Source organism: Dermacentor variabilis, chromosome 6, assembly GCF_050947875.1.
Source record: "Dermacentor variabilis isolate Ectoservices chromosome 6, ASM5094787v1, whole genome shotgun sequence".
In the NCBI taxonomy this organism is placed as follows: Eukaryota; Metazoa; Arthropoda; class Arachnida; order Ixodida; family Ixodidae; genus Dermacentor; species Dermacentor variabilis.
Window position 1 is genome coordinate 67,341,907 of NC_134573.1, and position 26,363 is coordinate 67,368,269.

At 45.9% G+C, this 26,363-nt stretch overlaps 1 protein-coding gene across 1 annotated transcript in view; it reads right to left on the reverse strand.

Annotated features, from left to right (window-relative positions):
• Positions 1-2,885: 2,885 nt before the first annotated feature.
• LOC142584198 (endothelin-converting enzyme 2-like) overlaps positions 2,886-26,363 on the reverse strand; it is a 49,243-nt gene continuing 25,765 nt past the window's right edge. Inside the window, exons 3-5 of the mRNA XM_075694358.1 lie at positions 19,549-19,983; positions 8,762-8,944; positions 2,886-3,231 (exon numbers count right to left, since the gene is read on the reverse strand). Of these exons, the coding sequence (XP_075550473.1) occupies positions 3,043-3,231; positions 8,762-8,944; positions 19,549-19,983 (807 nt within the window). The 3' untranslated portion in view covers positions 2,886-3,042. The remainder of the gene's footprint in view (positions 3,232-8,761; positions 8,945-19,548; positions 19,984-26,363) is intronic.

The following is a 26,363-nucleotide window of genomic DNA, read 5'->3' on the forward strand; positions in this document are numbered from 1 at the left end:
GGCGCCGCGTAACGCGGAGCAATTAGTGTTGTGGCAGTGGAATTGTAGGGGATTCCGCCGAAAACGAGGTTCCCTACAGCAGTATATCGCCACATCCACGAACCCTCCCGATGTCATCCTCTTACAGCAAGTCAATTGCACCCCTTCTTTATCCGGCTACAGCACGCTCTCGGGTGTCTCTCCTCTTTTGGGAGCCTTAGTTTCGAAACACGTTACATGTCGCATGCATACCACTAACATTGACATTCCTCACCAAATATTGGAAATAATTACGCAAGGTAAACGCAGCGAGAGCCTGTTTATAATCAATGCATACAGTTCCCCCTGTTCGCGAAAGCACTGTTTTCAGCACCTACTAACAGAATTTGGTAGGTTTGGACGGGTTAGTGTGGTGGCCGGCGACTTTAACGCTCCACATACTGCATGGGGTTACGTTAAATCGCAGGCTAAAGGGACCCGCTTATGGAATGCCATCTGTAACATGAGATACACACTGCTTACCGACCCAGAGCACCCCACTCGGATGGGCAACAGATGGGCGGTGACACCTGCCCTGACCTTACCTTCGTGCGCAATACTGGCCCAGTCGTTGCGCACGGGCCTTTAGAGGAGCACCTTGGTAGTGACCACTACATTGTAGCGACCACCTTGTCATTACGGGGTGCGCGCAGGTGCGAGCGAAATGTGCGTATAACGGATTGGGCGAAATTCAGGGAACGTCGCCAGGACCCACCTGAGCGCCAAGGGTACGAACGCTGGCTTGACTCTCTCGCACAAGATCTAGAGGCCACTACGAGCACACTGCGCACCACAACCGAGACACCAGACATAGACCCGCATTTACTTCATCTTTGGAACGCCCGCAGAGGGTTGGCGCGACGATGGAAACGACAATGCCTCAACCTCAAACTTAGGAAACGTATAGATGAAATTACACGGGAATCTCGGGAGTATGCAGAGATCCTTACGAGGAATAACTGGCGAGGATTTTGCGATCGCCTCTCAGGCACATTGAGCACAGCAAAAACGTGGTCGATTCTTCGCTCACTCACAGATCCCACCACAACAAAGGGAAAAACATTTCACAGCTGCACATCCTAATGCACGAGTACCGGGACGATGTCTCGACACCCCTCAGAGAGCTAGAGCAGCATTTCATACCCACAGGGCCGCCGCCGCAGTACCCTGACTATCCTTATGTAGGCGAGGCGAACGAATTGCTCGATGCAGACATCACATCTGACGAGGTGCGGGTGGTCCTAAAGGACCTACGGCTCAACACGGCACCGGGAGCCGACCTACATCCGATTCGCCACCCTTCGTACCCTCAGTGACGCGGATATTAACCCCCTCACCCATATCTTCAATGATTGCTGGCGCAAGGGCATGCTTCCCCAAGCATGGCGACACGCCGACATCACACTGATCCCCAAACCGGGCAAGCCTGTTAAGGTTGAAAACTTACGACCCATCTCCCTAACATCCTGCATTGGTAAGCTCATGGAGCAGCTACTCTTGTGGCGTCTGCAGCCCTTCCTCGAAGAAAAATAATTCTTTTCTAAATCTCAATACGGATATCGGGCTCATCTGTCTGCCAAAGATGCGCTTTTACAATTGCGGGAGGAAGTCATAGGACCTCCGTCGTCCGCCCAAACGAGAGCACTTATCGCCTTAGGCCCAAAAGGGGCATTCGATAATGTTGAACATGACCTCATCCTTCGCAATGTTGCACATTCACACTGTGGAATTCGTATGTACAACTATATCCGCGCGTTTCTTCGAGATCGCACAGCCACCGTAGGAATGGGACCGCATCGATCCGGCACGATTCGCCTTGTAGGACGTGGGACACCCCAGGGCTCAGTTCTTTCCTCTACTCTATTCAATATCGCGCTCGCAGGGCTCCCCCGGATACTCGACCAGATTCCTGATGTCGCCCACGCTATTTATGCGGACGACATTACTATCTGGTCGACACGGGGTTCCGACGGAGCCATCCGGGACCGACTGCAGCAAGCAGTCGATACTGTTTCCGAGTACTCGAGAAAATGCGATTTCTCAATCCATAGTCTTTACAGCGCGGGCCGCGATTGCGAACGACGCCGTCTTCGTGGCAATGGCAAATTATAGATGTATTTCCAAAAAAGTTATCCGGTTTGCTTTGGTAGTTTACGACACAGCAGGTGGGCGTTTTAGGCGAAGAAGAAAAAAAAAGCCCGAAACGCCCCTGCAAGCGAACTGCCACTGCAATGTTGCGAATCACTGACTTCCGGGCAAAGGCAGCTTACTTCCGGTGGCTTCATTCTAGGAACTTGATGCGCCATCCAGGCCCCTGTTCTAGAGATCAGTGGTTGTAGCAATTGGCGTAAACAGCGCCGCGATCCTCGATGTATCAATTGCTCAGATAGCCATACATTTGCATGGATTTTTTGCGACACTTCGGCGAGGGAACGTTATGGCCTGATGTGTTGCGACTTTGGAATGTCCCGAAGGCGGCGCAATCGAATGCAACGGCAGAAAAGTGGGTCAAACTAGTACCTAACCGCCTTTATTAGCTACGTGTCAACATGTCACGTCACAGACGCGAAAGACAGTGACTATGACTATGACTCTTACGTTTCATTCCTAAGTCTGTGACCGAATTGAAAATGGCACGTGTGCACGTGCTCTCCCTCGTGCCACACATCTCTGAAAGAGCTAGCTCGCCTTGGCATCATTAGAAGCAGGCATGTAAGATTGTCAGAACTAAACAATGCAGTGCATAATAACTCGAATCATAGTGTACTGAGGCAGTGGTGGTGACCACTGGTATAATCGGTGAAACCTGGAAAAGTAACTGGGTGTCACCGTGGAGACGGGGTATTTTCTTCCATGTGTTTCACAATTTTTATGGAAGCGCGAAGTCTCGAGCGTACGAAAAGAGTTCACTGCATGCCAAAATATACAGAAAGTGTCGTGACACGGCGATTGAGGTCGTTGTTCCCGTATATCTACATTGACGGCAGATGAAATAAAAAAAAAGACCTGACGACTTGATTCCGATTAGTCGAAGAACGTGCATTTGCTGATGGGGTTCATTTTGGAGCCCACTGGGCAACTGAACGCTTCGGCAAACGGCGCAAAGTTCATGACCGCCTTGTTGCAATCTCCACCATATAGGTTGTCGCTGGCTGATAGAGCGCACGAGGCAGCACAGGTTGTGACGAAGAAGACCTGATGTTCGGTAAGATTCTGTAAAAAAAACATGAACAAAATTCATTATTGCTTTGTAACTTCGATTACTGGGCTCTGGGTGAACCATGTTAACCAAACCCTTCCGCTGATTCCGCTGTTAAACGCTACCTAGGCCTGTAACAGCGTGCTGGTTGCGTAGATGTATCTGAGGTAGCTCAGGCTTAAATGACATGCCACTTAACTGCCATCACTAGGGCCATAAAAGTACTTTATCCTTACATCTTAAAATCAGATGTCTGTAGCCGATGAAAAATATTGTAACGCAGTTTTAGACACAATAATATTTAGATACCACCTTCGGGCAGATGTGAAGCCTTTAATCTGTGGGTAGTATAAAGCTTGTAACTCCATAGAAAAGCAGCAGCCAAGCGTCCTCCCCATATTTCCATGTAAGGGCAGTTCGGATGCGATGCGTTTCGTGAGGCACTTTTTATAACGTTTATTATTATGATTTTATTATTTATATTATTTATTAGGTGCAACGGTGGTGTAGAGGTAGAGCATCCGCCTCGCGAGGAAGAGGACCGTGGTTCAAATCCCGGTGCCGCGCAATTTTCCACGGAATTAAAAAAAAAGTCCGCGTGTGTTTCAAATTGCATTAACAGGCGTGGAGTGCGGCATGATCCCGGCGACCAGAACCAGTCACGCACTCCCTCACCAGAGCAGGATTGGCCACCCTGGCGCAGTACTTGGCTACAACCTCCTATATGAATACAACAATCAAAGCCGGCCCGCAGCCCCAGCAGCTGCGAAGCAACTGATCACGGCGGTGGTCAGACCTGCGACGCAGCAGAGGTTGCTAAGAATCGTGGTTCCGGACAGGCCGCCATTGGATACTGAACCTGGCAACGTACAACGCTAGAACATTATCTAGTGAGGCGAGTCTAGCAGTGCTATTGGAGGAATTAGAGGGCTGTCTATGGGATATAATAGGGCTAATAAGAGGCCAAAAGAACCATATACAGTGCTCAAAAGTGGGCGCGTCCAGTGCTACCGGGGCTTAGCTAGCGGAGAGACGAGAACTAGGAGTCGGATTCCTGATTAATAAGGATATAGCTGGTAACATACAGGAATTCTATAGCATTAGCGAGAGGGTGGCAGGTCTTGTTGTGAAATTTAATAAGAGGTACAAATTGAAGTTCGTAAAGGGCTATACGCCTACATCCAGTCATGATGACCAGGATGTTGAAAGCTTCTATGAAAACGTGGAATCGGCGATGGGTAAAGTCAAAACAAAATACAGTATACTGATAGGCGACTTCAATGCCAGGGTAGGCTGGAGACAAGTCAGTGGGGGAACATGGTATAGGATCTAGGAATAGCAGGGGAGAATTATTAGCAGAGTTTGCAGAACAAAATAATCTGCAGATAATGAATACCTTCTTCCGCAAGCGGGAGCCCAAAATGCAAGCCTGCAAGCCCAAACTGCTCAGCAAAAACAGTCCTTGCACATATAACGATTCGGCGTATTTGTAGACCCATAGGTGCCAACGTAACAGATGGGCTAGTGACCCCATCTGTTCTCTACAAAGGATACACAGCAAAGCAAAAAATACCTAAATATTCTTCTCGCTACAAATATTTGCCGTCAAGCGCATCATTCCCATACTAGGTCTAATTTCACCATCTGCATAAACCCTATAGATATTGAGCTTATGCGTCAAACTGGACGCGTACCCTCACTAAGTAATGAGTGCCTTCTTTTTGTACATGCGTAACTTCCATTTTTACGTGTCATGCCACGACGGCCAAATGACTCGAGACCTGGAAATATTTTAAGTCTTTGGCTGACTGCCAGGAGCACTTTAGTTCAATGTAAATATTGTGCGCAGAACAGAAGCTCCAAACAGTGGCATTAAAATTAAGTGTCACAAAAGGAGTTTAGTTGTCATTAAGTTTCCTGGCTGCTTGTTTAAGTACTATTTCCAGTCTAGAATAATCTCGCAGATTCAGCACACCTGTAGGAATTTATGTGGAGCTAAGCTTTCGTGAAGCTAATCTATAATTGCTGCTAAACTGTTCCTCCTCTGCAACTTGTTCGCAGCTTAGCGGTCAAGTGCTTACCCTGAAAATCAGCGATATGCAGAAACATCCACTGCGCAAACCACGTGATTCGCGCAACGGCTGCTCCTGCAGCTGTCTACCATATTGGCGCAATCTCGATCACGTGAATTTCTGTTGGACTTTCCCGGTGATCGGTCCACAGAACTGGGCAATAGGCCGACCAAGCAAACGTGCCAAAACCATGCAAAGAAGACATGGAATACCCAGCTTCATGTAAAACCTTGAAGGCGTTGGTATCTTCAGGGAGAAATTTTACACAGCATTCGTTGGTTGATTGCGTAATTCCGTAGAAAACAAAGTCCGCAATAGGCACTATTGCATGGACAGTACTGATGAAGTTATATAAAAATAAATTGGGAAAATAATGTGCTTCTTAGTGTGAGCTATTTGGTCAATGTTATGAGATCCACCGCTCCAGTGTAATGAGTGCGTCATGCGACTATTATCGTAACGTTGAGCTTGACTGGCGCCGGCAAGCGGTGAAATTGCGACAAAAACTAACTCTAAAGAATTCAATGGTTTACCACTCAGTCTTCACTGTTTGCAAAATGCAAATTTTGTTACGTGACCTTCGTCAGTGAGCTTTGCTGTGTGCTGAACATGCAACATTGTCCACTCTGTGGTACTAAAGCCCCACCAGGTATTTGTTTTTTCTGAGGTTCTATTTGGAGGCGCACAAGTAGAACCAACCTATGCAGGTGTGTTCGCTGTGAAGGGGTTTGCTTCTGTCACCTGTGTGTGCGCTAGCTAGTTAAGACTTGTTGCTGGCGCAAGTTGTTGCGATCTACTATGCACTCTTCTTAGCAAAGGAAAACGCAGGCAGCACACAAGCTCTTGCGTGCATCGTGTTCCCACAGTGGTGCTGTCTTTTCGGACAGTAAAAGGTAAGGGCATTTATGCTCTTGCGGGACACTCGAACTCTTTTTATACGTACTGTTACATAGCTTAGGTTTGGAACTGTATTGCCAAGATTTGTTGTGGCCTCCATTTGCACGAGAGCAAGTATCGGCGGCTGCCTCAATGTATTAGTTATTTCTTGTATTTATTAAAGCATGTTTCTCTTTCGAGTACCTCATTCTGTGTCGCATAAACTGTACTGGAACGATCCAGTTGATATCATTCTTAGTGCACCTCTCCACATATGCTCTTCAACGCGCTCTCTTGCGCGCCGCCAAATTTGATCACGGGGCGACGCGTATACTGCGTGCCTAAGCCACCCTCCCCCCCCCCCCCCCAAAGAAAGCGCTGATTTGTCGTCTGTCGCCTACCATCACTGCTTCAACGGCTCGATACATACGCCAAAGCTTCGGAAGACATTTAAATTAAGGGCGCATGCTGAACCGTCAGACCGTATTACGTCATGTGTAAATGGTGCGAGCGTTGTCGCACGGCGCGCATCCTCGATTGTAGGGTTATTAATTGTTTTCAAAGACGAGGAAAGTATCTTCAGATGCTCTAATAAATCAGAATAACTTTCACTTTCTCAATGGTTCTTGTTTATTACGAAGGCTTGGAAGCCACAGGTTGGCATACTTTTGGTTCTATAAAATTTTTTCATGCGGTGTCCTCACATCAAATATGTTGTAGCAATTGCTACGAACGGGTGGATGTCAGTTTTTTCCATTTTTCTTCACATTATATATTTTCTACGTAGTCAGTCGTGAATGAAGCGATTGACCTAAGTATGTGTATATCGCGCTCTTATCTTTATCATCCGTGTTTGAAGCTCTGCAGTGGCTGACAGCGGTCTTGCAATGCCGTGCTGATCACACGTTTACGTTGTGGCTCAAGACAATATTCTCACCTTCTGACATTCTTACGTAACACACGTAAGCCAATCATAGGACTACGTACTGTCTAATGAGCGCACTAATATCTGTCACGTGAGTGCGCTTTTGAGCAGTAGTTTCGGTGAATGGAACTAGATGTTAGCGGACACAAGAGAAATAACATTTACAAGAGCGAGCGAGTGTCGAATAAATTTGAGAATTTATGCCAGGGTTGCGAAGCCAAGAAACAAGCATAAGGAAAACCTGGAATGACCGTAGCTGCAGTCAGGCACTGTTAAGAGGACGCCGTTACCAGAGTTACCGATTTTTTCTATCTTTCTTCATTGTGAAAAGAAATTACTGCAGGCCGATCAACGTTTACTTCCTTGGGAGGATTCGATCCGTGGGAGGACATCCTTCCTACTTGTCAATCCACTTATACTAGGAAGCAGCTTTACTCGCGACGACCCGCCGTTTGCTCGGTGGCTATGGTGTTGGGCTGCTGAGCACGAGGCCGCGGGATTGAATCCCTGCCACGGCGGCCGCATTTCGATGGAGGCGAAATGCCTAAGCACCGGTGTACTTAGATTTAGGTGCACGTTAATGAACACCAGGTAGTCAAAATTTTCGGAGTCCTCCATTACGGCGTGCCTCATAATTAGGAAGTGGTTTTGGCACGTAAAACCCAATATTTTTTTTTTACTCACGACTGCACGTGTACGGCCGACTTACTATGACTTCTAATGAGTCTATTATCCTAAAACACCACAGTGGGTTACAAGCGACGCGACATTTCTCAAGCTCCTCATTTATTTCAACGACTATCTGGTGAACTTTTACGTGAAGCTCAATTTTACAACAGCAGACGCTTGCCATTCCACCACTATCAGAACACGGACGCAGCGACAGGTAATTAAACGACATAGTGACGCAGCAACAAATCCGCAAGCGAAGCACAAAAACCATAAGTTTATAGTGAGCCATGTAGTCGGTGGGAAGACTCTCTTTCTCAATGGACTTTGCAGGGTCTAGAACATGTATTAAGTCGTGCGAAAAGAATGCAAGTAGCACCACGTGTAAAGCCCTTTTCTTTTAAGTGCAGACTGGCACACTGCCGAAAAGAACAAGGGTTTCTTTATAGGAAACCGTAGACTATTGAATATGTTTTTGTTTATTGTTGGGAGGGGTATTTTCTTCGGATGCTTTCAATGAGCCTTGAAAGGTGACTATAGCCTTCGGACGCCCATGACATTACATTGATCCCAGTTGAAAATGAGGAGGAGGTATATTTAGATTTTGTTATTGTACTAAGCCTGCACAGTATACTTTGATAAAAAATTGCTGTCCACCACACTGATATTGATATACGCCCTGTTAGAGTACTTTTTCCAATCCATATGTCCATTGGTGCGTATACAATGTTCCCAAGGAAATGTATCCGAATGGATTTAAGGATTCAACGTCGTTCAAAGATATGCAAGAGCTGAAGCACAGCGGGAGTTTTTTCTTCTGCCTGCAATACTAATTCTTTAGCTCTAAACGTGTACATAGCTAACGCGCAATGAAAAAAAAAAACACATGGCGTATTCGTCAAGATTGTGGCGGCCACGTCCGCAAAGTGAGCGAGGGTTCAGAAAGCAAGCTTTGCTCTACGAGAGTCTGCCGGTTATTAGCGAAACCGGACACAATCTTACCGGCGAGAGCCGAGGGGAGCTGCTTCGGGAGTCTCGCAAGAAAGCTGCGTGTGCCACCTCCATTGCCGGCACCTCGGGGAACACGGTTAAATTGTTCTCAAGGCAGCCGTGGACTCGTCGTTCGAACTCCTGCTGTGATTGCTCGCTGAGCCAAGACGAAACAATGCGGCCCTGATCATCTACCTGCGCGGTAGGCAGAGAAAGACGATGAGGACGATTCGGCGCGCATTCTCATTCATTTATTCACACACTGTAATGCAGGCTTTAGGTCTAGGAAGATAGGGCAGAACACAGAATCATAGAAAGGCAAGCAGATATTAGAAGAACAAACATTAAGAAAATATGCACAATATACCTAATATATAGCCACGGGAAGAATTAATGAACCTTAGGTGTAGACGCAAGATCTCCACAAGCTGCAGCAGCGCTGCATGCACAGTATGCCTACCCGAACCAGCCGCACGGTCCGCTCGCCAAATTTTCTTTGTGCATAGTCACACCGTGCCCCACTGTTCCGTAACATCACGTCCCGGTCAGAAAGCCAGCGTCTCTGCACTACTGTTTATAGGAGCGAAATCGTAGTGAACTAAGGTTTCAGCCTAGACACGTGGACATTAGTAGACACAGCGGCAGACGACGAACAATAGTTCAGCGGGGATACTTCATAGTTTGCATCGCCGAGCTGGCGAAGAATCTTGTAACGCCTTGTGTCTTTCGGACAAGCCTATGTGGTGGCATGGTGTCCCCTAAGAACTGGACACCCAGGGCAAAGACAAAAATCCCGTTCGCGGCTGTCGTACCTCGTCTTATGTGCAACCTGGGAGGCAGTCGGCCGTGAGTGGGCAATCTGGGTAAATTGTATGCCCGGGCGAAGCTGTGGCGGGCATGCTCATTTGGAATGTTGGCCGTAAGTGCAAGGAGTGTGTCGAAGGGAAAAGTTGAGTCGCCAAGAAATGAAATGAAGAAACTCAGTGCCCTTCCGCTCTCTGAAGGAAGACGAGCGAAGCTGTGTATGCGGGCTCTTCAATGGCGAAGTGCACCTCCGCCGCGGGTCGTCCCGCAATTTCACGGCCTTCTGGATCGGGCCACGTATGGGGAGTGCTTCACGCCTGTTTCACCTCCGCCACGGGTCGGCCCGGCATTGCACTATCTTCAGGATTGGCCCACGTACGGCGAGTTTTGTGTCTACAAACGGACGCGTTCCGCATAAAGGCCAGAATACATGGAGCGAATATGCGACGAATAGTCGGCGTTCGACGCCCGGCGGCGTACGCGCGACGCGCGGCGGCGAAGAAAACGTCGTTTGCCGCCGATCCAGCTGGCGCAGAAAACGTTCGTCGGGCGGCGACGATACCGGAAGCGGCAAACGAGCGGCGCCCCAAAGCGAGCCAATCAGGTCTCACTATCCGCCCCGATTTCCGGCTAGGCTTCCCCGCTTGTCCGTGTATCCCGATCCCGCTCTATCGTTCACGCCGGTCTCCCGCTTTTCGTATTCATGGCATCCAAAGCGGCGCGGCTGGAATTTAACAAGTTAATAACAGCCATGATTAGACAAGCTCACGTGGGCTACTTTCGAGTCTGCTTGCTTCGGCCGCGCGCGCGTTGAGCCACAGAACAAAGCCGCGGAGTTGGAGGAGCCGAAAGTTGTTTACCCGCCCAGTGTTGCCACAACGCATAGCATCGCCGCTTTCTTTGAACTACATCGTCACATGAATGTCTCAAACACATAAAAAAGATTAGAAATCATTTCTAAACAAAATTTTAAGCGTTTTTAGAGTGTTCCGTAATTCAAAAGCGATAATAATTGTCGTTAAAGTTTTTTTTTTTTGTCATGTGTTTCACTGCAGCGCATTTACCTCGTCTAGCCACACTGATAACAACGCAGCGACTCTCCGGCGGCGGCCGCCGTGTCTTCGCTCCATGTAGCGCAGCCCGACGAACATACAGCGTCGCGCCGTGGCAGATTTTCTGCCGCCCGAACTTCGTCGTGAAGGTTCGCTCCATGTATTCTGGCCTTAACTAGCCCTTAACAGCTTCACTGGAAAATACCAGCGGTCTCGCGGCGGAACGAATTGTATGCAAAGGTTATGCCTTCTAAGGTGTCGTGCCAGTCACCATGGGAGGAAAAACGTAAATGCATCCCATCTCCGCCAACGTCCAGTTGAGCCGCTCAGTTAGTCCATTGGTCTGCGCGTGATATTCGGTGCAGGTTGTGCGCGGCAAAACAGGCGCAAAGATCTCCAACAACTTGGAACAAAAAGGTGCGGTCGCGATCACTGAGCAGCTTCCTCGGTGGGCCGTGATGTAGTATGACGTCATAGAGCAGGAAATCCGCAACGCCCGTAGCACCCCTTGTCGGCAATGTTCGCGTGATGGCGGAACACGTCGTGTTGTCGGTTGCGATAGCCACCTACTTGTTAGCGCTTTTAGACGTAAAAAATGGCCTAGGAGATCGATGCTGACGCAACAGAATGGTTTAGAAGGTACATTGATGGGGTGCAGGCGTCCAGCGGGCAATACAGATGGTCGTTTGCGGCGCTGATAGACTGAACACGCAGCCCCAAAAGTCAGTATCCGTACTTCGTTAACACCGTCAGACGCCACCTGACGAATAATGTGCTAGCATAAGTGCGGCATCGTGAATTAAATAAAAGGAGATTACAATCTAAATGTTTGACGTTAAGCTACACGCGGTGGAAAAGAGAAAAAAAGATCCCACAGGAGCAGATCCACGTTGACTGCTGAGGTTAATACTATTGGCATTCAACCAACGCAGCCACACCTTCTATTGCTACCGATAAATTGCATCATGTATGAGCCGTGTACTGTAGACTGCATCCTTTGTCACGCTACATCGTGCGCACCGTGCGCCATTTAGCGCCGTCTCCACAAAGCCCCCTTATTTCATGTGGCCTCCGAGATTGCACCGGCTGGTGCATGCCAAGGAGGTTGAAGAAAAACTGCTGTAGTTGAAGTGGCCTATAGCGGCCTGTGGACTCGGGTAAGCAGGCGGCGGCCATCTTGCGGGGGGCGGGGGGGGGGGGGGCAACAAGCGGCCTGCCAAGAACTTCTCAGAGCTGTTCGCCGACTGTTCCGGCGGTTTTCAATCGTTTAACGAATTTTAAAGTTCTAATTCAGCACTGTGGGTTATGAGGCGAAACATATTGAAGGTCTCCGGATCACAGATATCCGAGTACTAGGTCATTTTTCCATTTTATCGGCATGAATATGCAGCTTTCGTCAAATAGAAAAAAACATTCGCGCAATAATTAGTGTTTATTCACCTTATTTAATGCAGTGTAGAAATAGATCAATCAGGAAAGCCTTCAGAAGAAAATGCAATTAAAAACTGAAAATGTAGCATGACCAATAGCAATACATGCAACAAGCATACATATTCATTACAAGCTTCATTGTCCTCAGGTGTTGCCGGTGCGTTGGCATCCTCATCGCATGGAAGAGCTCGGAACATTGGCAGCGGCCGTTTCCGCTTAGCCTTAAACATACAACTTTCCTTCATTCTCTAGTAAGGCAATGCTAATCTGCAACCTTATTTAAATGAGGAGGGTAACGCTAACATGTCATCTGCTTGCACGTCACCTTTCCTCAAAACACCCGAGCGCGCTAGTACATTTTGAGATCCGCATAGCGCCGTGCAAGGCAAGATACGACGAGAAATACACAAGCTGCGGCTACTGGCGTGCTCTTGTCCTCAGCAAGATGGCGACGCGACGGCTTCAATCCTCCACTTTCATGGCGCAATGGCGCATGCGCCCTGACCGAGCGGTTTAGTCGCGAAACGTTTCGGAAAGGTCGCGCGCGTTGTTGCACGACGGAAAGACCACGGTAAAAAAAAAATAAGCGCTCGGATGCGCGCTGCTGCAAGCACTCGTGCCATGTACCGCGTTGAAACTGCACTGTTACTTCGATCGACGTCATCGCGGTGCCGAAAACGTGCGGTGTGTAAGACTGCAACTCCACTGTAAAACAGGAAGTGACCAGAGCTTCGTCCGAGTGGCTTGGACTGCACGGTGAGCCAGGTAGTTTCCGCCTTTCGTTGATGACTAGCAAATTTAACGACAAACCCTTGCGTTACACTTGGGCGACACTTAAAAAAATCCCGTTGCTAATGAGGTCTTCTTGCAGCGTCGGTCCTGTCTTGCTGGTGGTGGCAGTGCGTGCCTGACTTCCCGTACTCGTTAAAGGTGTGGTAACAGTGGGTCGACACAAGACCAACAAGACACCCACGTCACCGATTGACCGAATATTAACGCGACAGCGTTAAGGAGCTCGTGTCGCAGAACAGCCGGCGTCGGCCGTGAGCGAAAAATGGCGGAAGGCAACACATAAATAAACACAACTTGCAAGATGGGCTGGGTGGGAATCGAACCAGGGTCTCCGGAGTGTGAGACGGAGAGGCTACCCCTCAGGCAAGAGTTCTATGCTTGAAATAGGGACAAAAGCATCTCTAGTGAATGCGGTGTTGCCTTAGAAACTTGCAGTACAAACTTTTACTGCGTTTTATATCGGTAATTATGAACATGTAAATTACAGAAGTCGCAGTTAAACGCGTAGCGAAGTACGTTTCCGCTACATTTTTCAGTACAGTGTGTCACTGAAAGCATTTTATCACACCATGCCGACAACGACGTAACCGACGAGTGCGAGTTGTCCCACTGCGGGGGGCTTTCCTGTCGACTGCACCGAGAATATCAGTGCGCCGACCATCGTTCTGGCGAACCCTGCGCGATCTGTCATCGAAGTGGCAACGCGATAGCGACAGCGCCTTCGCTTGTGCATATAATTAATCGCGCTCAAAATGAATAAGAACATGCCTACGAAGTTGAAATGCACAAGCTTCAACCGTGTAAAGCCGTGCACATGAAGTTTAAGCGATTGTTGATCCTGTTAAGCGAAGGTTAAGCCTGGCGCCGTCGTGTTTGTTCACCCGATACCGGCGGCCATGAACTGAAATGTAAGCTGTTAGGAGTAATGAAACTGCTTTTACAGCTCAGTTCTGTCTTTAGCGATTTTAAATAAGCTACACGCATGGCGCGTACACAATAAGCCGCAGGTGGCTACGCAGCGCTGTGCCACCATATGTACGTCACCCTACCGGTAGGCTGCCAGTCGCATTCGCTACGTAGACGGGTGGGTCTGTACGTGTTTTTATGCTCACACAGTTCTCAGTTCCAGAGATGTAATGCTGACCACTGCGTCACACAGGAAACAAGAAACCGTCTGGCTCAATTATACCAACGGTATCAGTGATTGTATGCGCATTCTCGCGAAAGAACAGTAGTCCTACAAATGAGCACTAAATTTATAGTGAGCACAGTTTTCTCTAATAATGTTTTATCGCACGCGCATACCGTAACAGCCGGTAATATGTTACCTGGATCACAGTTGCGGTTCTTTAAGTGGTTCGGTAGCTCATATTGACTCGTCTCAGGGTGGAACAACACGTCATATATGCGGATATGTCTGTTTTGCTGCGTTTTGACATTATCTGATATCGGGGATGCACCTTTTCCACAATGCTGGGCGCTAACAACGATCTGTGTCTACAAGTGTTGATGTAAACAAGTGCCTTGATAAATCCGGTGCGGAAGGCCGCCCTCAAAGACTTCTTGAATATGCGAAATGTCTAAATATTGTTGAAAAACAGTACAAAAAAGCGAGCTCCAAGTGCAGAAATTACCGACAACAAACTCCAAGACAGACGTGACAGCAAAGGAAACTCAGCATGCCGTTATTGGCAGCATTGTTTGCACAGCAGCGCACTCAGGCCTGCTCACCCAGTAGTCACTGCGTGCTTCGTCGCTTCCAGGAACGACATTCTGGCGCGGAGAAGTCATTAATAATGATTCGCGGTCCACAAAACGCGCAACCGACGCACACTTAACGTGGGCGCAGATACACAAATCAACTGGCGAGTGCCCGACACCCTTGCAAAATCTTTCCAGCGGCGTGCGGCGGAGGGCAGCACAGGAAAATAAGAAAGGCGGATTCACGGGCGCTCCCCGCATTCTAGAAGTTTTTCTTCAACCTCCTTGTTGCATGCAAAGGCTGACAATGAATCTCTCTCTTTCCGCGGACATCTATGGTGCAGCCCAAGTACGTCTGCGGCCGTTTTGCTTCAGGAACCCGTGTGAGGCAGCTAAGAACCCGTCCACCACCGCATGCATTTTAAAGCATTTTTTTTTCATTGAAGAGCGCGTAAGCAGGCTTGACAAATGGAGACATAGTGGCTGAAGTAAGCCAAGGGTGCTAACTGCATTAAATATATTGCCTCAGCCTCTCAGAAGATACTTCAAATAATGTCAGATCAGATAAGAGCGTTAGCGCAATAGACGCAAAACTGTTTTCACAGTGAAATCTTATATCTTGGGGATGGACAATTGCAGAAGGATGAAGGTTTAATCACACCTAATCACTAATTAGGTGTACCAGCAATGCACAGAAATACATCACGTAATATTCAGATTGGTGGATGGAACAATTAGAACTTGAGATAGTTCAGGCATTCATAATTCTGTATAAGACACTGCCGACTAGTCCGTGCCGACAATGACAGACACAGGTATACAAATCAATAGTACAAAGAACACGTTAGCAAAATAGATTTTGTTTAGCGAGAACAAATAAACGAAGAAACAGCTACAAGCAGTACATAGAGCACACACTTGCCTAAATATTACTTTGATAGCGCAAATAAGATTTCGGAACACCTACTTCATGATTATGAATAAATCGTGAGCGTGCGCTAAAAGGACATTCCGCAAAGCAAAAAGTCAAATTACGCGTGTGAAAATTTTACATCTGTATGAGATTGAAGAAATCGAAACATTAAGGCTATGCTTGCAGCACACAGCAACCTTAAGCCAGCGCCTTTGGTAGAGTTCATTAAAATTAAATACAAGTGTTTCGAGAAAAAAACCGCCACCAAATATTATTAGGATATTTGCAAAGCAACGAGATATATGAAGTCTACGTATAATTCGTTTGCTAAAATAATTTCAGGCTCAGGTGTATTATTATTATTATTATTATTATTATTATTATTATTATTATTATTATTATTATTATTATTATTATTATTGTTGTTGTTGTTGTTGTTGTTGTTGTTGTTGTTGTTGTTGTTGTTGTTGTTGTTGTTGTTGTTGTTGTTGTTGTTGTTGTTGTTGTTGTTGTTGTTGTTGTTGTTGTTGTTGTTGTTGTTGTTATTATTATTATTATTATTATTATTATTATTATTATTATTATTATTATTATTATTATTATTATTATTATTATTATTATTACGTGGTGTAAGCATGTAATACCTATGGCAACTACACGACAGGGCAAGTGAGCGGTTTGTAACTGGGAAACAACTGCTTTCACCTCGATCGTGCACCACCGCATTAATGTAATGAAACATTGCAAGAGCACGTTAGCAAGCACACGCATAGCGCCGTGCTTCCTGAACCAGAGAAGTGTGATACTTCAGCAACGCACAGCGTATTATCAGGATGCAAAGACGATGAGACTGGCCAACAAGTAAATATAAACAAACTTGTAAACCAAGTTTTCACATGCGAACCACTCGCACTCAATGACTGACAATTTAGCAGAGGCTACCTGCCACGTGTGTACACTAACTAACTTGTGCCTCTGAACAACCACGCTTTTCTGCAGCAGAATAATTAGGAAGAGCGCTTACTTGTGCCGTTCTCCCGCCCTCGCTACCGCGATAAGTGTAGTTATCCTTCATATTCTCGAAGAACAATAATATTCCACAACTTCGAATACAGAATTATCGAATCGAATACAAATACAATAGTAAGAACTAGTTCAGTCACATCAGAAACTTTTACTTAGGTATCGGTGAATTTCATTAAACTGCGCTCATACATAAGCGCAAAGAGGAAGAAAACCATTCGAAGTATTTCGAGCATCTATATATGATAGAGTTGCTGTCGTGAAACTGCAGTGTGTGGTATAAAGCACGCCGTAGTAGAAAGCTTTTTGATGAATTTGTTCACCTTGGGTTTTTTTTTTTCGACGTGCCCCCAAAACACGGTAAACGAGCGTCTTTGCATTCCGTCCCAACGGAATGCCGGGATACAGAGCCTTTGACTTCGCGCCCTCCGCAGCGCTACTTCACAGCCACTGAGCTACCACTGGTCAAAGAAAGCACGTCGAAAAAAATTACGCAGCGTTTAGCGCAACACTACCGCCTCCGAGAATCAGGTATTAAACCATAATTTTTTTGCGAAACAAAACGAGGAAATGTTCAGACAGGGAAAAAAACATTGCCACTCATAGCAAGGGCACCGTACAGCTGGTGTTACCGCATCTACTGGTGTTACCTCTGCTGTGAAATGAAGGAGCGGTCTTCTGCAATTTACCGTCAGCGGATATAAGAAAGAATGAAAGGCTTTTGGTTTTGATTACAGCATAGAACTATTTTTATGCTTCCATGTAGGATGATATGCCTTGTTAAACTGCCCTGATTTCCAGGATGTGATGTTTCGTATTTAGCTCTCAATGCAGATACACCGAAAAAAAAAAGAAACGCATAAATTCCGACCGCATTCGTTATGAAAAAGAAGTTGTGCTTTTCTTTTCACATGTGCAATAGAATTTCTGTCTGATCTTTAGTGTAGACAAAAAATAACACCCGCGTACTTCAAAGTTTCACAAAAGTTTGTGCACGCGAAAATTTCATTAGAGCGATGCTCCTTTTAGGAAGTCTGAAGCAGGCCAAATTTCTTTATCGTCTTTAAAGTTACATATATAAGCTTTCCAGTTAACCTCTCCGATAATACGCAGGAGGACAGTATGAAAAGTAAATGGGCAGTGTCTATTATAAATGTTATTGTCAGAACAAGGATAAGCTTATTTCGTGAAGTAATATGATATCATGGTAATATAGGACTGTATTTCAGCTTTATGAAACAAATAACGTTCAAGAAATATTTTTGTTTGCGCTTTCTTCTTTGCACGTCCTTGAGCTGTGAGAACTGAGGAACAACACAAGCACGCACATCAACGAATACCCACAAATCTTTGTTCCGCTTTAGGAAAAGTTCGTCAAATTCCCATCATTGTTTAGGCAAGTGCATTGAGATAGCAGCATGTCAGGAGCACTTGTGTTCAAATAGTGCAAGATGTTTAAACAAAGCCACCAAGATGTATAAGATGGCCGTAGGAGAAGCAGGCTTTCAGCAAGATCTACTGACCCTAACATGGAAAGAAAGAGGCATGTATTCTGCGCATATCACGGGCTAACCGGTCGAATTATCGTCAGCCAGTTGGACATGCAATAGGAAATTACTACTAACAATTTGAGCATGCGAAAAGTTTCCGCAAATATTGCGCCCCGGTTGACGAATTCTGTTCAGTAGCTCCGCATGCAGCTGTGCCAGGACGTCGTCGGACGTCAAGCTTGTTTCCTAGAGTGAGCACTTAAGACGTGAAACTTTAGTGCGGCCACGAATCCGACCGCCAGAACTGTCAGTAATGTCTTCGTCGTTGCCAAGTAAAAGGAAGGCAACACATTCGAAGTCAAATGTGAAATCACGCTTAGAAATTTTTTAAGTGTGACAGATACGTGCACAGCTAATTTAGCTAGCTAGTAGATACGTTCAGAGCTAGTTCACAGATAATCCGTCACCAAGACACTAGGGACATCCTGCAGTGTTTCTTAGCTCATTCTGCGACTATAAAAGAGAGTTGGGGCCGGCAACAACGTGGCCGATACACCAGGATTATTCACCCATTAACAATGCCCTCAGCATCGGCCAGTTCCTTCCCTTCCCGTTTCAGAGAAATCTCCAAATTACCCTGATTCTTTCTTATTATCCAAGCTGAACAGAGCTATCAACGGGGACCGCTTTTATAGCCTTACGGCCATTAAGAGCATCCGTGACGACGGAGCTGCGTGACATCGCAGAAGAATCTCTCGAGTAGTGCTTATAAGCGGGGCAGTAAAGTATGAAAAAAGGTGTGTTAAGCTTGACGAGGGTTATTTTAACAGGGATGCTATATATTTTCTCATTTCGCAGAGCAGCTTGTCAGTGATGCTGGTCCAGTTGCTTTTCGGACAGACCTCGTATACTCCAGATATTGAAAGTGATGGAAAGCAATAATTCGGTATTTCTATTGTACGGTTATGTTTCGTGTCATGACAATATCGTATATATGAATACCAACACGGTTCCCTGATTTTCCAAGAAGTTTGCAGACAAAAGAGGTGCCGACGCACAGCGTTATATACATTGATAAATGAGCTAGATTTGTGAGCTGCCGTGTGGCGAATTGTCTCGGCTCCCCTACCGTTGGCATATGAGGGCTCTTTTTGCAATATTTTTCTGTTAACAAAAAATCTGTTTTGTCATTTTCGCAAACCCAGATGCACTGCTGGGTCCCACCTCGTGTTCAATGTCGGGTTTAACGTCGGGCTCCATGTCGGTTCCCAGTCGGCTCTCTGTCAACTAGAGGTCGTTCTCCCATCATGTCTCCTTTTACTGCAGGTTTTACCGCTGCGGTTCATGGGCATCTGCTTCGAAATAGCACTACCACAATTTCTGGTGTTGCAAGGATAAGTGCTTCATAACTAAACAGCCTCAAAGAAGTGCCGCACAAATAAAGAAACGAAATGTTCATCTATCTGTGTCCATTCATCTGCCTACCCCTAAATTTTATCTCGAAAATGCGGCAAACCCACGGAAGCATGTTCCGGCACACCTGCGTTCAACCAATGCTTAACGAGTCAGGTTCAATGGCGTGTTCCTACTCACTTTTGTGCCCGCGCTGTCGATCGTGCTGATGAGGCTCTTCGCGTAGAAGAACCCCAGGCCTCCATACAGCATGGCCTTGGTGCCATCCCGGTAGTACAGCGGAGGAGTAAGGGCTCCCACAGCGAGCCTCACTTCATTCAGCAGGTGCTCGTATTGAGCGTAGGGCAGTGCCGTGCTCTCAAGTAGGCTCTGTTCAAGGACACCCGCTGGGGTGCCCGAGAGATTCCGTTCATTCTGCCTGGTCGCTATCCACATATTCATGAAGGTGGTGTCGTTCTTCTCGGGGAATTTGCCGTAAATGTCCTCTAGGACGTGGTCAGTGAGGAATTCCGGTGGTGGCCACAAAGCAGTGCGGGCTCTAAGCAGCTTCTGCTTGGCGACATGCTTCGTCTTTTCGTCGAGCCACACCATAGCGGATGTCTTGTTGAAGGTGACCTGCGGCGAAATATCATTTCCACTATTTCTCTTTCTTTTTCAAAGAGTCACCCCGTTTACACAGCACAGATCAACACTCAGCATTTTCTTGTTCGTTATCACAACACCCATAAACAGCATCAATTATGCGGCTGCAAGGGGTCAAGCCTTTACACAGCGACCGGCACTTATGCCTGTCGTAGTTCAGATGAAATAATTTCCTTCATTGCGATCCCTTCCATCGTGCTCGCTCTTTGCCGTTCATTACAATGATTTTGTTAATTGAAACTGTTACCGTTTGTTTCCTCCACCCGTTACCAGGCCTTACCAGCTCCACTTCCTCGTAATCTTAAGTGGAGTTTTAGATACACCTTGATTTCATACCACTGCCTTACTGTCTGTGGAATAGAGTTTACCTGAATGTCAAGTTTACGTGCAACGGTAAGCACGACGCATGCGTCTGGGTGAGGCATGGGTTATCAAAAATATCGGGGTGGCATAGTGATCGGTATGGTATTGATGCGCGCCGCCGGGACCTACTGGGAGTCACATACAGTGGCGCTAATTTTGCACTTGTATATGTGCAATCTCTTCATCATTGCAAGCTTTCTTACGATATGGTGCATGGGAATATGGTGTACTCTGATACCGCACTTCTGTGGTTTTCGCTAGTATCAATGCATGTCTATTTTCTATACTGCACATCCTGCAAGATTGCTGTTATTACTGGTTGTAACCTGACACGTCTTCCACTCGTGGGGTCTAGTTTACTCCACAGCATTAGAGTGTTCTTTAGAGTGCAGAAGCACTGAATATTTTAATCAAACCATTTTTTTTTTATTCTTGCAGCATCCCACGCCTTACATTGGTTTTACGAGTAGTTCTTTTCACAGCTGCTTCCTCTGTACGTCTCTACAGCACTGTCAAAGCATAAATTGTTGAATTTACTTTCCGTGTCTGCATTTACGAAAGATGAGCTAGCACTCTTCGATATCATCACATACTTGAAAAATAGAAAAATTTTCTTGGCATCCGTACACCAAGTAAGTTCGCTGCTTCGAAAAGGATGTATCATACCGCATTTATTGCATAGCCGTCCTGCTATTTTTATTAACAGCTGTACACTGGCATATTTACCCATTTGACAAAAACTACCAAAGTTTTTAGACCAAGCTTGCTCCGCCATGCTCAGCGCGATCATCGCGCCATTTCTTGGCGGTTCAAAGTCCAGGATGCGCAGCGTTGATTACAAGTTCCCCCCAAAAAATCAAATTATGTCTCTTAATCTTCAAAAAGACACCAGAAATACTTTTCACACCCCAGCAGGTGCTCCGTAATAATTTCTACAACCTAGTGTTCTTGAGATTCCAAATAAGTGTATGAGTGTGCCACGAACAATGCTGCCTTTTCAATACATAAGAGCATATAGATTTGCATAGTTTACTTTTCTTGGATACCACATTACTACCTGCCTCTTAGTATGGTTAATAGAGACACAATGTAAATTAGATCACCTCTTGGGTCTGCAAAATCGAGTTTTACCTGCATCAAATTCATTGCCGAGAAATAGCGCGAAAAACGAAGAAAACCGGGACAAGGAAAGCCGACAGGACAGGTGATGATAACCAACAATAGGGCTTAATTTTGCGAGCACAAATGTATACGCACACTTGTGTGTTTCTTTGGTGCAGTTTCCTCGTGATAAAGCTCAAATTTAGACCCTTTTAAATCATATTGATACAATCGAGTGATCGCTTCATGCAATGTTCTCGGGAATTTATAAAAGAAATCACAAAATGGCATATACATCGCGTCCCACGTAATTTGAGCCAAATATTAAAAATATGCAAATGGCACGTAGTTGGACCGAACCAAGGTAATGTTGCTTGTCGTCGCTTGAATATACTTAGATTATGTTTTTTGCATCCTGCCTAAGATGATTAGTCTAATTTATTCTAATTCTTTTATTTTATATATAAGGCAATCACCATGCGCTGATTTTAGCAGGCTGGTACAAACCTAATTAATACAACGGTTTGTACAGAAGGATGCACAGATTATTAATACTACAAAACTATTACATAAATAAATACAAAGCATACAGGTTGGGCCCACACGAGGTTACACCAAATAACTAAAATACTGTCGTTGGAAACATGACACAAATAGTGTCACTATAAACATGATAAGAAATAATTTAATGTTGGCGCAGAGACGACGTTATTTTTTAACTGTTTGCAGTTCACTATTCTTCGCGGGTAGAATGAGAAACAGTTGCTACGTGAGGAAAAGCCCTTATAGTGAAATTGTGTCTTTGCCGTAGCCTATCCAGCCGAGAAGGATATGAGCACCGTTGTGTTAATCTTGTAATGCCACTTCACTAGTTGATATATGAATTACGATCGCGAACAGCGATTTCCTTGGGCCATAGAAGAAAGATTAGCCCTTTTTAAAAGCTCTGTAACTGACTTTTCGTAAATGTGTTAGAAATAAAACACATGGCTCTTCTTTGTTCTTGTTCTAGTTTGGCGATGTTAGTCTTTGTAAACGGGCGCCGTATCACTGCAGCGTAATCTAAAATGGGGAAAACAATGGATTTGTAAGCCAAGAGGCAAACAGAAGGGGAGGAAAGCTTAAGGGCTCGCCTGAGAAAGAAGAGTTAACGGTTCACATTTGCAGTGACATAATTAGTATGAGTATTACAGTTGGGATGGTTCGAAATCCACTGCCCTAAATATTTACAGTTACTAACTTCAGAGAGGAAAGCGTTATTAGTACATTAATGAAAGGGTAAAGGTTTATTTTTATGTGTTATTATCAGGAAAACCGGTTTTTCAACGTGGACCACCAACCGCCATTCACGACAGCGGATGTCATTCACGAAGCGGATAAATCGCAGACTCCGGCCCCGCCCTCTTCATGCAGTCATAGTTTTTCAGTGCACTAGCTCGGCCCCATCGAATCCTTCACCACTCGAGCGTGCTCCTCGTCTCCTGTCAGCCAATAAGATAAGACAAGCCGCTCAGCGTAGGCAATGTTATTCGTTTTTAAAGCAAACAAAAGTGACTTTCTATAAATCAGGACAGCGTTTGATTGGTCTGTTCAGAAAGCCCTGCTGGTCACCGCCAGATGCTTGCGTCGACGGTTACGCAAATCTGAAGTAAGGAGGTTGGAATAAAAATACATTGGAATAGTTTTACGTTACAGGGCCCCAGATTACACAAGGTTCGGCGACAGACTGCGGATGGAACCATCAGTAACACTCCAGAAACTTCCGATAGATGCAGGCGCGTCCTGCGTTGTGCGATAACATTTGTTAGGTGGTGAAACGTGGTCACCAGATGGAGATAAACAAGTACACGTGTCAATACCCCCCTCTTAAAAAGCATCCTCCCGATGCTACAAACATGAGAGAGCGAAACACAAAAGTACACTTATTAAAAAAAAGTTACCCAAAGCATGTCCACCCCTGTATAAGAGAATGATTACACAATTTAATTAATGAATCATTAGTGTTTGACATAAGGCGGATTAGGAAGGATTAAGGTAGACTAGAGTGTATTAAAGAAGATTAAGGTGGATTAGAGTACATTATAAAGGATTAAGATGCATGAATAAAGATTGAGGTGGGTGGAGGAGGATTAGGGTGGATTATGGTAGATTCATGTGAAGGTTTGATGATGGGGTATTAAGACCGATTAGGGTGGATTAGGGTGCATGATCAAGGATTATGGTGCATTAAGGTGGATAAAGGAAAATTAAGGTCGATTAACGTGGATTAAGGTGCATTATGGTTGATACAGGAGGAATAAGACAGATTAGGATTGAATAGGCTAGATCAAGGTGCATTAGGGACCATGGAGCTGGATTAGGTTCGATAGAGGATTAGGTTTCACGTAGATCGGGACTATTAAGCAAGATTAAATTGAATTAAGGTGCTTGAATAAGGATTAAGGTGGATGAAGGAGATCTAAGGCGGATTATGATGGATTAGGGTGGCTAAAGGAGGATTAAGACCGTATAGGGTAGGCTAAGGTGCATTAGGGGCGATGTAGGTTGATTAGGCTGTATTAAGGTGGATTGGGAGTATTAAGCTGGATTAAGGTGGTTGAAGGGGAATTAAGGTGGATTAGGGTGGACTAAGGTGAATTAGGGTTCAGTGAGTATTCAGACCGATGAGTGTACCATAATCCTCCTAATGCACATTAATCTACCGAATCCACATTCATCGACCGTAATCCTCCTTCATTCACTTTAATCCACCATAATCCACGAAAGTCCTCCTTAATGCACCCTAATTCACCTTCATCAACCTTAATCTACTCTAACCCTCCTTGATGCACTTTAATCCTCTTTAATCAACCCTAATAGTTCCTCATTCACTTTAATCCACCCTAATCCACTATAATCGTCCTTAATTAACCTTAATTCACCCGAATCGACATTCATCTACATTAGTCCACCCTAATCCTCCTTAATCCACCCTAATCCTCCTTCATTCACCTTAATTCACCCTAGCCCACCATAATCCTCCTTAATGCACCTTAATCCTTCTTAATCCTCCCTTATCCTTCTTCATGCACTTTAATCCACCCTAATACACTTTAATCGTCCTTAATGCACCTAACGCACCTTCACTAACCTTAATGCACCTTCATCGACCTCAATCCAACCTAGTCCTCCTTTATGCACCTTAACCCACCTTCATTCACCCTAATGCACCTTCATCGACTTTAATCCACATTAATCCTCCTTAATACACCCAAATTCATCTTATTCCAATCACTAATCAATCATTACTTTGCTAATCATTCATTATCTCTTTTACGCGGCTGCACATGCTTTGGTTTGCTTCCCGCCTTCCTTTGGTCACGTGATATTTTCTGTTGCTCACAACGGGACCTTGAAACAGAGGTCTAAGGCTTTCGCCTAAAGGGACACTAAAGGTTAATATTAAGTCAATGTGGCCTGTTGAAATACCATCCCACAAACTTCGAAACGCTTCTTTCGTGCGAAGAAGAGGCTTATTTCAAGAGAAAATGCGTTCTGAAGCGTCCGCGTGCCTCTAGCACAGTTCAAGTAACCCGCCCTCCGATCGAGAAGTATTGACGTCATGGTCTCATAGTGACGTTGGGCCGTCGGTGAGTAAAACGGCTACCGCAGACGGCGCTAGGGCTTTTCTGCACAAAACGCAAACGCGCGGCCAGAAACAGAGCCAAGACAGAGCCGACAGCAGAGCGAAAGCGGGACTATGGTGGAAAGCGTAAAGGAAAGCGTAAGGGAAAGCGTACGACGATAGGTTGGTTCTTTATTTTACGACGTAAACTTCGACGCCGCAATGGATGACCCTGACAACGACACATTATCTCGCGATGCTGGGCTCGAGTTCAGCGATTTAAGCACTGATGAACGTGACCTGCTGTTGAGGGCTCGCGCTGCCGGCATCGTTGCGTACTACTACGACGACGGCCTGCTTTGAAAGGCACTTCACGCGACTTCAGTAAGTCGGCGTTAAGCTCGTAATACTCTCGACGAAAGTGCAGCGAGCACACTACGTGATTTTTCGGCTCTTTGCCAGCGCGCTGTGGCAGAGGTACGGCACTTAACCACTTCGAACGGAGAGGTTCACTCGTTGGCACACAGTGATAAGTAACGTTGGATTCGCCGCTGCAACTGCCCTTGGCCAAGTTCCGCGGACGGTTTGCGCATCCCACGACATCACATGGACGTGGCATTCTCGCTGCTTGTTCCAAATGCAAGTTTTGCGTGCCAGCAGGACCACCGCAGCACGATGCGATGAAAAAACAACTGAAACTCCAAAGCGCGCGCGGCGCAAAGTCGAGCGCGCAGAGTCGAGCGAAAACGAAACCTTTCGATCACCCATACTACTCTAGGGTAACGTCAAAATGTTATTTTTTTCTTAGAATCGAATAGAAGTAGACAAGTATCATTTTTTTCGTCTTATAATCTAATGAAATTATCTTTTTAATACGAGTAGTTGAGTACTAGTGACATAAATTATGATGAGTGCTTTCGTCATCGGGCTAGTACCGGAATGTCGCAGGAGGGTCTCAAATCGTGTCGTGCATTTGCCTCAATTTCTCGGTTACTAAAGCTGTGTTCGCGATTATATTGACGCCTTAGACGTTCTAGAGCATTGCTTTATCACTTTAACTTGACTTTCTGGTAACCTTTAGTGTCCCTTTAATAAGCCACACACCCGCCGTGGTTGCTCAGTGGCTATGGTGTTGGGCTGCTGAGCACGAGGTCGCGGGATCGAATCCCGGCCACGGCGGCCGCATTTCGATGGGGACGAAATGCGAAAACACCCGTGTGCTTAGATTTAGGTGCACGTTAAGAACCCCAGGTGGTCAAAATTTCCGGAGTCCTCCACTACGGCG